Consider the following 12,134-nt stretch of genomic DNA (forward strand, 5'->3'; position numbering starts at 1 on the left):
TAGATAAAACCGAGGACAGCTTCACGACACTCGTTGTGTAATTCCCATAGAAATGAATGCTACTGAGAGAAGAACCAATCGATCCGCAGAGGATTGAGCTTGAATTGAAATTCCTGAAATTCACAATTTGAAAATTTTGAGATTTGATTTGTGGTTCAAAAAATTTGCCTAGCACCATTTCCCACACTGCTGAAGCTTCAGAAAGCAGGCTCGGGCCTCCCCATAATGCCATGCAGCTGTGACATCTAGCAGTTCCCAGTAGTTTCTCCCCATCCACTGCCCTAGGGTGACAGATCTCGCTGTGTGCGTGTATAGGGAGAGACCCGTCAGTCACTGGCGGCAGGCAGGAGAAGCTGCCAGGACCCGCCTGTACGACTAAACTTCATTAGGGTAAGTCCCTGTTAAACTATGTTTTTTCTCTGAAACACTGCAACTTTTCATAGTTAAACATATTTGGTTGAAAACATGCAGCCAGCGTCTAATATATGCTGTCCATGGCTCTTGTAGCATGTGTCAGGTTCCCTTTAATATGGATTTACACTTCTCGATTATCGTTAATCTGTCAGAGTTTCAGCTGAGTGTCAATTTACTGTGATCCGATTATCTTGCATGAGAGAATATATCACAATTGAGAAGATGGAGAACTTAATTTCTCCATCTTCTCCATTGTCTGTGTCCGTGTAAATCGGACTGTACGCAGATGACATCCGAGTGCAGTCCGATGTTTTACACTCACTCACAGACCTGAATGGGTGCGCTTGGTCTGATTTGCGGAGCCACTCACGGCACGCTGCGATTTTTTTCTCATGCCGAATTGGCATGACAAAAAAACCCCACAAGATCTGCACTGCTCCATTGTATAACATCGGTCTGAGTGCTATCCAATAAAACATTGGTTAGAACTCGTCCGATGTATACGCTCGTGTGAGCAAGCCCTCAATTTTAGAAACAGCAGCGGTAGAGGATTTTGATTTACATACAGCTCATACAATTATCGGACTAGATATGGCCATTCCATTCCCCTTTTCAGTTGTATCAGTGCTAATCAGAGTCAGGCTGCTGTCACACATCAGTATTTGGTCAGTATTTTACCTCAGTATTTGTAAGCCAAAATCAGGAGTGGAACAATTAGAGGAAAAGTACAATAGAAACATTTGCACCACTTCTGCATTTATCACCCATTCCTGGTTTTGGCTTACACATACTGAGGTAAAATACTGACCAAATACTGAATGTGGCCTAAGACTGGATGTTAAACGACTTATGATCAGATACTTGTTTGCTGATCGGCAGACGTTTAATAGCCTGTATAGATTATCTGGAAATGAGCATTCCCATGACCACTATTTCAGGATAATCCGATAGCTTAAATCAAGCATAAAGGGATTTCGGATTTTCAGAAATCCCTTGGCCACAAGCACAGTAAAGGTACCGTCACATTAAGCGACGCTGCAGCGATATAGACAACGATGCCGATCGCTGCAGCGTCGCTGTGTGGTCGCTGGAGAGCTGTCACACAGACAGCTCTCCAGCGACCGACGATGCCGAAGTCCCCGGGTAACCAGGGTAAACATCGGGTTACTAAGCGCAGGGCAGCGCTTAGTAACCCGATGTTTACCCTGGTTACCATTGTAAATGTAAAAAAAAAAAACCACATACTCACATTCCGGTGTCTGTCACGTCCCCGGCGTCCACTTCCCTGCACTCCTCCTGCATCCTGTGTAAGCGCCGGCCGTAAAGCAGAGCGGTGACGTCACCGCTGTGCTCTGCTTTACGGCCGGCCGGCGCTGACACAGGATACAGGAGGAGTGCAGGGAAGTGGACGCCGGGGGACGCGACAGACACCGGAATGTAAGTATTTAGTGTTTTTTTTTTTTTACATTTACAATGGTAACCAGGGTAAATATCGGGTTACTAAGCGTGGCCCTGCGCTTAGTAACCCGATGTTTACCCTGGTTACAAGTGAAGACATCGCTGGATCGGCGTCACACACGCCAATTCAGCGATGCCAGCGGTTGATCCAGCGACGAAATAAGGTGCTGGACTTCTAGCTCCGACCAGCGATCTCACAGCAGGATCCTGATCGCTGCTGCGTGTGAAACACAACGATATCGCTATCCAGGACGCTGCAACGTCACGGATCGCTATCGTTATCGTTCTAAAGCCGCTCAGTGTGAAGGTACCTTTAACAAAAAAAAAACCTTTCCTTTACCCACCCCCCAGGGGTCCAGTGCTGAGTCTACAACTTTGCTTTTGGTTTCTGTTGTTGTCTGCAGCTCTGATGTAACGTCGTCAGTGCTTCAGCCAATCAGTAAGCTCAGTGGCTCTGCCCGTGTAGACAACACAAGATACTGAGATCACTGATTGGCTGCAGCACTATTGATGTGAGGTCAAAGTTGCAGCCAATAACAGGCACCCAGAGCAACAGTGGAGACTCAGCACTGGACCAAGGAAGGTTGAGTAAAGAACGGTTAGCACTAAAGAAACTTACAGGGGAGATGGTGGGTTCTTTTTAACCCGTTCACGACATATGACGTAAACTTACGTCATATGTCGTGTCCCTGCATTTGGTGCAGGCTCGCACGCCAAGCCTGCATAGTTACCTACACATGACAGCTGATTTTAACAGCCATCATGTGCCTTTAACAGCCGAGGGTGGAATGGAGCTCTGCCCGCAGCTGTTAACCTGTTGAATGTTATTGTCAATCTCTGATAGCGGCATTAAACACGCATCGGCAATGAGTGCATCGTTCCATGCTCCCATCGGCATGCCCATGACGTGATCGCGTGGTGCCGATGGGTGTCATGACAGCCAGAGCTTTGCTGATGACTCCCGTGCCTGTGATTATGAATCGCCAGTGAACGCCGGTCTGTGGCTGGCATTCATAGGAGGTTGTGATTTTCACTGGCTAATCCACTGCTATGAACAGCATAAGCGATCAGACAATTGCAGCTTCAAATCCCCTAAGGGTACTATTAAATACAATAAAAAGTTAAAAAAAAAAGTTTTAAACAATATTTAAAGAAAAACACGAAAGTTCAAATTACCCTCCTTTTGAACCATTAAAATAAAAAATAAAATTACACAAACTTGGTATTTCTACATTTGTAAAAGTCCAGTCTATCAAAGTATAAAATATGTTAATCCAATTGGATAATGGCGTAACGGAAAAAAAGTCAGAATTATGTTTTTTGGTCACTGAAACATGTAAATGTAGTAAGTGGCGATCAAAACATCGAATCTACCCCAAAATGGTATCAATAAAAACATCAGCTAAGGGTGCAAAAAATAAGCCCTCACCCAGCGTAAAATCCCCAAAAATGAAACTGTTGCAGGTTTTGGAAAATGGCGACAAAAGCAGAAAAATTTTTTTTTACAAATTTACATTTTTTTTCACCACTTAAATAATAAAAAAAATTACATGTTTGGTATCTGACCTGGACAATCATATTGCCAGTTCAGTTTTACAGTATAGTGAACATGGTAAAAAAAAATTGTGGAATTGCACTTTTTTTTTTTGAAATTTCAACGCACTTTGAATTTTGTTTCCCATTTCATTGCTCATCACATGATAAAATATACAGCTTCATTCAAAAGTACAACTCATCCCACTAAAAAACAAGCCCCTATACGGCTATATTGACAGAGAACACCACGGTGGCGCAGTGGTTAGCACAGCAGCCTTGCAGCGCTGGAGTCCTGGGTTCTAATCCCACTCAGGACAACATCTGCAAAGAGTTTGTATGCTCTCCCCGTATTTGCGTGGGTTTCCTCCGGGTACTCCGGTTTCCTCCCACATTCCAAAAGACATACTGATAGGGAATTTAGATTGTGAGCCCCATTGGGGACAGCGATGATAATGTGTGTGAAAACTGTAAAGCGCTGCGGAATATGTTAGCGCTATATAAAAATAAAGATTATTATTAGAACAAACGTTCTGGCTCTTGGGGATGAAAAAACGGAAAATGGCCATGTCATGAAAGGGTTAAATTAGATGTCTTGTTTGGACAACCCCTGATCATCTGACTGAACCCCCATTAAGGGTACCTTCCCACGCTCAGGATTTTCTGTGGTTTTGACGCTGTGTATTTATGCAGCGGCCAACGGTGAGAGCATAGCGGATGGGATTTCTAGAAACCCTATGTCCACTGTGCGCCTATGTGCACCTGCGGATCATCCGCGGACACTGACTTGTGGTGCGTCTTTCAGATTGCCAGCATGCCAATTTCTCTTGTGGGTACGCATGTGGATTTTGCCCATAGATTGCATTAATGAGGAAAATCCGCATGTGTAACAATTTAAATGTATAAAAGTATAATCTAACCTCTTTTTCTCCTCTTTCAGGTTACATCGGGGGCTTATATACAGCATTACAGAATGCATTACAGAATACTGTAGATAAGCCCCTGATGCCGGTGGCCGCAGCTTATAGGGCAAAATTGAGGTGACAGATTCCCTTTAATAAAGATTAAAACAACCTATAGCAATTACACTATACAAGAACAGATTGACCGTTTCTTTCCCCTTCTGGGCAATCTATAGATGTGAGGTCGGTATAAGATGTTAAAGTGCTAATGCCTACAATAGTGTAAACCCAATTAATGGTCGGTGTGATGTGAACCTTCTACCGACCTCACATCTATAGATTGACCGCTTCTCCCCCCTTCTGGGCAATCTGTTCTTCTAGATTGTATTATCAGTGCTGTATGTTAGGATATTGCTCAGTAATATATATTCTTTAGTATGTTAGGATATTGCTCAGTTTTCAGTAATGTATCATCAGTGCTGTATATTATATAGTATATTAGGATATTGCTCAGTATTCAGTGATGTATTATTATCAGTGCTGTATAGTATATAGAATATTACGATATTGCTCAGTAGTATATATTCTTTAGTATATTAGGATATTGCTCAGTTTTCAGTAATGTATTGTTATCAGTGCTGTATATTATATAGTATATTATGCTGTGGTCAGTAATAATGTCCGTCCTGCCTGGTGCAGCTGTCAGCCGTGCAGTACAGAGTGACACCGGTGCCAGCTAGAAGTAATGCTGCTATACAGCTACACTGTGAGAGCCCACCTTGCCCGCCGCCCCCTCCCCGGCCCCGGCCGCCCCCTCCCCGGCCGCACGGTCCGCCCAGCACAGGGAGTGTCTGCCGGCTGTCAGCAGAGGAGGAGGGAGCGGTGCGGAGCCGCCCAGTCCTCCTCCCTCTCCCCGTCCTCCTCCGCCTAGTCCTCCTCCCTCTCCCCGTCCTCCTCCGCCCAGTCCTCCTCCCTCTCCCCGTCCTCCTCCTCCGCCCAGTCCTCCTCCCTGTCCTGCTCGCACTGTGGACGGCTCCCCGGGATCGGTGCCCCCGTTGTGTGTCCCGTGCGCTCCGGTCGCAGTATAACTCTCATCCTCTTCGCTTTCTCTTTGTTTTCCTTCTTATTTGTGTCTCCTGGAAACTTTCCCGCGATCCTTAAGGAAGAAGAGAAAGCGGCTGTGCCCGGGCATCCTCGTCCTGACCAGTGAGCGCTGCCCTCCCGCTGCTGTGCCCCCGAGCCCGGCACTGCGACCTGAATGGATGGGTATGGGGAGAAGGGCCGCACTCTCCTGCCCCGGGGCTGACCGCCGCGGCACTCTGGGGCCCCTGCACCTCCTGCTGCTGCTGCTGGCCCTCTGGGGGGACACAGGTAAGACCCTCTACTGTTACTGCAGATGTGCCTGTGCTGCCAGGATGCTATCACCATTAGTGCCCATGGGCCTGCCCACGATGATCCCAGGCTATAAGTGATGTCCATGTCAGTAGGAGTGAGCAGTGCCAGTAATGGACCTTCTCGGCAGTACAATGTCCATGGTACCGGAACCAGACTAGCCAACAAATAATCCTCCAACTATGACTAGGTCCCTGCTCTGGGAATCGGATCATGTCAACAATAAGGTGTCCGGATGGTGATTACCGTATGTCCAGAACTGGTGCCGAGCCTTCCGGACAGTAGACTGCTTCATGGTACCAGAACTGGATCATGACAATACGTCTTTGTATCTATGGTACCAGAACCGGACAATGCCAGTACTGAGCCCTCTGGACAATAGTGTGATTCATGGTACCAGGACTGGATCATGACAATACGTCTTTGTATCTGTGGTACCAGAACCGGACAATACCAGTTGTGAGCCCTCTGGACAATAGTGTGATTCATGGTACCAGGACTGGATCATGACAATACGTCTTTGTATCTGTGGTACCAGAACCGGACAATGCTAGTACTGAGCCCTCCGGACAATAGTCTGCTTCATGGTACCAGAATTGGATCATTACAATATGTCTTTGTATCTGTAGTACCAGAACCGGACAATGCCAGTACTGAGCCCTCTGGACAATAGTGTGCTTTATGGTACCAGAACTGGATCATGACAATACGTCTTTGTATCTGTGGTACCAGAACCAGACAATGACAGTACTAAGCCCTCCGGACAATAGTTTGCTTCATGGTACCAGAATTGGATCAAGACAATATGTCTTTGTAGCTGTAACTTGGTTTATGGTACCTCATCTCATCCGTAATGGCTGATCAGATAGGCCTGTATGGGGGTCCCAACCATGATCCCTGTGTGTATGCACCGTGAAGTGATCAGATAAAGCCATAACAATATGAATATTGGACTTATAGTAAATTCTTCTTTCGGTTGATTGGATCTATTAAGTGAAGAGTGGATTATTTTTATTTTTTTGGGGGGTTGGGAATGTTTAAAGAAAGTTATAAGGCCTTTGGCCCAGATGTAAAATGATGGCTGTAGGGGCAGGTGGGGGTACATGAACCATAGAGTGGCTGACCCTGGAGGAGCCTGGAGCTGTTGATCCCCAGAAGTGTTTTGTCCTGTGCTCAGATGTGTAGATCTGTCAGGACTGATGACTATAATGGCAGTGACTCTGGCCATGCTCCGTGGTTCTAGAGTTTCCTCTCCAGACCGACATGACGTTCTGGGCTCTTCATGGGTGAAGCCGCCATCACTAGATGAGCATCTCCATTTCTCCAGGAGTCGCCTCCTGCCTCTGCTCCAGGTCACTATTCAGCACTTCACCTTTTATCCTAATTATTTATTGATGAAATGCCAACATGTTCAGCATTCTAAAGTGGCACCACCACATTGAGAGCTGAGATCATTAACGTTGATCCAAATCCCTTGATTAAGGTGTACAGTTTGATCATGTGTAGTCCCAAGAGCTGCTGTTTGTCATCATCAGTGTTACCATAAGACCCTCAAAGACATACTGCCAGGGAATATCGGAATCTGGAGGGTGAGCTCCCATTGCGTAGAGCACTGTGGAATATGATAAGTAATTAAAAAAAAAGTTATATTAACATTAGTGCAAAAGTAGACGAGGTTTGTAGGAATGGGCAACATAGTGCGACACTGATCATCTCAGACCTGGAACCAGTTTGACCTTTTAGTGGTTTGACACTGAAAGCTGGTGACAGACGTCAAGGTATAGTGACCCAGACAGGTTTCTAGACAGCAGTAGACCTTCAGCCCTGCCATAGACACCAAGGGACGGCCATGATGAAACCTCATGGTGTGCAAACAGCTGCGTAAAGATTGTATCTATTAAAGTAGGACTTTTTTTCACTGAACATTTGACAGATGCACCAAGTGGCATATTGATGGCATGAAAGTCTCTTCTGTGTGAAGAGTGAGCTGTCCAGTTTGTCAGTCCTGTGCGCAAACATAAAGACAATGACATGGCCCTTGAAGACATCACATCACACTGTACTGTGTGGAGAAGGACATGAAAGGTGTCAGGAGGTGGCATCACTTTCCATGAACCTGGCACTTGTCATGGAGGGCAGTGCACCGATACTTGTGCCCCATTGTGTAGGTGGCTGAGCCTACATGTGATTATTGTTATATGTCAGCATCTGTGTCCTTTGTCCTACATATTGGCAGAGGTGTGGAAGCCTGGCCATGGTGACTGGCACAGCTGGCAAATATTCCCCGGTGAGATCTGTACAGTGAAGCATCTGTGATTTCCCCAAGGTGGCATTGCATCCAGAGTTCTGGGTGATGGTGGCTATGAAACCTTCTGTTTCAGAACTGCTACCAGAGTATATATTGCCAGTGTATATATCATTGATTATATTGATTTTTTTTTTGTATCTGGATCATATATTGTACATATTGTTTACTTTTATGGTGTTGTGTGTTTATTAGTGGTTATTTTTATTATATACGTCAATATTTGTGTTCCTTTCTTTTACTTCAAATATTGACCTTGCGATATTCCCCTTTGTGGAAATGCCTACAATGATCCCATTCATTAAAATTCTGTCTGACTTGCCTAAATCTGATCCGATCATTGATCCAGACTGAAATGCCCTCCTTAAATCTTATCTTTATTCCCATATATGGTGTGTGCACTTTATGGCAGGCATGTAAGAGTTAAGTCATCTTTGTTAGGTATATGGTGTGTAATGATCCAGATGTCTCCCCCCACCCCCCAATTCCTTTCCTGGTGTTTGCAGAAAGTCAGGCTGAGATCAGGTTTCCAGCTCCTACAAGGAGAAAGGGGAGCCTTGTGCTGATTCTGCTCTGAATGGGAGTGGGGGGGGGGGGGGGGAATTAACCCCTGCAAAACTTCAGTTCTGATGCCCGCTCATTATCTGCCAGCAAGGTATCGGTGGCGGGCATTACGGCTTGGCATGGCAGGCACTACTACAACTCTTGCTGTTTGTTTCTGTGGTTTGTGAAGCTAATGATGGCTGTAATTGTAACAATTGATGTGTGCAATGATATGTGGTCTGCTGCAGCCCTTCACGAGGAGCGGATTGGATTACATCCCCAAGCCTGCTTCCTCCCCTCTGGCAGCGAATGGTTAAGTTAGGGTTGCTCCACAGAGGTTAGAATGGAGTTTTTGAAACATGCAGGGTCCACATATGTGATTTGACCTTTGCATAACGTCCTAATATTTGCGGCTTGTGACTAATTTGAACAGTTTGTACGAGCCTGGATGGCTGAGTGGCTGAGAGGTGCTTTTGTTCAAGATCATTACCTTGAATAATTCCTGCAGCGATTAGCCGGGGAAAGGTTGAGGCGGGCTAATCTAAATCTGATCAACAAAGCCTGATTATCTATTAAATGTTTACATCTGGATTTCTATCAGCGAGTTATTATGTAACCACACTGGTAGCTCGGAGATTAGTCATTTGTGACCACCAGTCTGCAGATAGCACTGTTATTGGCTAGTATGACGGAATTCCGAGCCGCCTGATTATCTAATAATAGCTGTTATTATTATTGTACTTATGTTACTCCTATGATATAACTTTAAAAGTGGGTTTCCCAAGTTCCTAACAAACTCGTCAAAGAAGACGAAATGCCATCAATTAATGGAATACATATTAAAGCCCGGTCGTTCCAGCGTTCCTGCTCCAGTAATGTGTACATGGCGGCACCGATAACTTGCTGTCTACCATTTGTGGCCATTGCAGCCGATCACTAGCCCCAGTGGTGCACTAGGAGAAATGAAACATTTCATGGTGCTCTTAGCAATTAATAGCCTGTCAGGGTAATGCATGGACGTGCAGGGTCCTCCAGTAACAGACTCTTTGTAGTCGCTCTTCCTGGGATAATGGAGTGTTTCTCGCAAGTAGGACTTTCATATATTAACTTTTAATTGGTTAATTTGAAAATTAGTTTTTCAATCCGACTTTCCCTATGAATTAAAGGGCTTATGGAAGACCTGCTTACATGAACCGCTTCCTCAAACAATCAATTTCACATGCTGTTGTGCAAATGTTATAGACAACAGATGGAAATTATTGGCAATTACCAAGATACACTCAATAAAGGAGTGGTTCTGCAGGTGGGGACAACAGACCACATCTCAGTACCAATGCTTTCTGACTGATGTTTTGGTCACTTTTGAATGTTGGTTGCGCTTTCACATTCGTGGTAGCATGAGACGGACTCTACAACCCACACAAGTGGCTCAGGTAGTGCAGCTCATCCAGGATGGCACATCAATGCGATCTGCGGCAAGAAGGTTTGCTGTGTCTGTCAGCATAGTGTCTAGAGGCTGGAGGCGCTACCAGGAGACAGGCCAGTACACCAGGAGATGTGGAAGGGGCCGTAGGAGAGCAGCAACCCAGCAGCAGGACCGCTACCGCTACCTCAGCCTTTGTGCAAGGAGGAACAGGAGGAGCACTGCCAGAGCCGTGCAAAATGACTTCCACCAGGCCACAAATGTGCATGTGTCTGCATAAACGGTTAGAAACCGACTCCACGAGGATGGTCTGAGTGCCCGACATCCACAGATGGGGGTTGTGCTCACAGCCCAACACCGTGCAGGACGATTGGCATTTGCCACAGAACACCAGGATTGGTAAATTCGCCACTGGCGCCCTGTGCTCTTCACAGATGAAAGCAGGTTCACACTGAGCACATGTGACAGACGTGACAGAGTCTGGAGACCCCGTGGAGAGCAATCTGCTGCCTGCAACATCCTTCATCATGACCAGTTTGGCAGTGGGTCAGTAATGGTGTGGGGTGGCATTTCTTTGGAGAGCCGCACAGCCCTCCATGTGCTCACCAGAGGTAGCTTGACTGCCATTAGGTACCGAGATGAGATCCTCAGACCCCCTGTGAGACCATATGCTGGTGCACTGGGCCCTGGGTTCCTCCTAATTCAGGACAATGCCAGACCTCATGTGGCTGGAGTGTGTCAGCAGTTCCTGTAAGATGAAGGCATTGAACCTATGGACTGGTCCGCCCGTTCCCCAGACCTGAATCCGATTGAACATATCTGGGACATCATGTCTCGCACCATCCTCCAACGTCATGTTGCACCACAGACTGTCCAGGAGTTGGCAGATGCTTTAGTCCAGGTCTGGGAGGATATCCCTCAGGAGACCATCCGCCGCTTTATCAGTAGCATGCCCAGGCGTTGTAGGGAGATCATACAGGCACGTGGAGGCCACACACATTACTGAGCATCAGTTCCTTGTTTTGAGGCATTTCCACTGATTTTTATTTTGAGTATCGTTCCAAATCCAGGACTCCGTGAGATATTAGGTGTGATTTACATTGATAATTTGTTCTCAATGCTTTCCTCTATGTAATGAATAAAGATTTACAACTGGAATATTTTATTCGGTGATATCTAGGATGTGGTATTTTAGTGTTCCCTTTATTTTTTTGAGCAGTGTGTATAGAACTGAGCTGCAGCACCAGGTGTAGCCACTTCAAAATATACAGTATCAAAGTAGACGCCAATGAACCTTCAGTCATCTGATCAATGGAGGGTATCAGGAGTTGAACCCACTCCATTTTGAAATTGATTCCCTCTCCTAAGTGAGAGAATCGGGTCCATTATGCTAGTCCCACTCTTATTAGCCTTTGATCAAAGTGCGATACGATTTTTTTGGAGAAAATATTTCTCCATCTACTGCATTCCGTCAGTGCACAGAAATCGGACTTCACTCAGATGTCATCCAAGTGCAGTCCGATGGTTTACATTAACTCATTGATTTCTATGGCCAAATGCTATCCGAATATCGGATCAAACTCTGGAATGCTGCAATTTTTTTTTTTTTTTCACAGACCTGATTCGTACGAAGTAAAAATCGGACTTGTGCACAGCCTATAGAATAGAATGTGGAACAATGCTATTAGTCAAAACAACGGATAGCACTAGTCCAATTATTACAGTCATTTGTGCAAGCCCATCAGTCTTGGAGATGCCGTTACAATGAAAAGAATCTCAATATTTCTGTATCACAAATTCAGGATCATGTCAATGCTAAATCCTGGCATTATATATGAATGCTATTTCATGATTTTTTTAATATAAGAAATAATAATATTAATAATAAATCTGTATGAAAGAAGAAAAGAGAAGTATCCTACATCATGGACATTTCTTCTTTGAACAGCCACTTCCTTATGCTTTTGATTGTAGTTTTGCATTATTTATTGCTAACTTCCTTTGCATTGAGGACCACAGCAGAAATATCTTTCTGTTCTTGAGGCCTCGGCAGTAACTGTCTGCTGTGTCCTATCCATCATTTGTGGAATTCTTCATGAACAAGCTTTTATGGGAAACTCTTAATACAATCCATCTATAGTTTGCATATTGTTTAGGGTATATA

The 12,134-nt window shown here is 45.2% G+C and overlaps 1 protein-coding gene across 2 annotated transcripts in view; it reads left to right on the plus strand.

Moving 5' to 3' along the window:
* Window positions 1-12,134, plus strand: part of RGMB (repulsive guidance molecule BMP co-receptor b) — a 119,044-nt gene that overhangs the window by 57,816 nt on the left and 49,094 nt on the right. For both annotated transcript variants that reach the window (XM_069752148.1, XM_069752157.1), the window contains one exon: window positions 5,470-5,678. In XM_069752148.1, the coding sequence (XP_069608249.1) occupies window positions 5,470-5,678 (209 nt within the window). The remainder of the gene's footprint in view (window positions 1-5,469; window positions 5,679-12,134) is intronic.

The sequence above is a fragment of the Ranitomeya imitator genome, chromosome 1 (genome assembly GCF_032444005.1).
Source record: "Ranitomeya imitator isolate aRanImi1 chromosome 1, aRanImi1.pri, whole genome shotgun sequence".
Classification (NCBI taxonomy): Eukaryota; Metazoa; Chordata; class Amphibia; order Anura; family Dendrobatidae; genus Ranitomeya; species Ranitomeya imitator.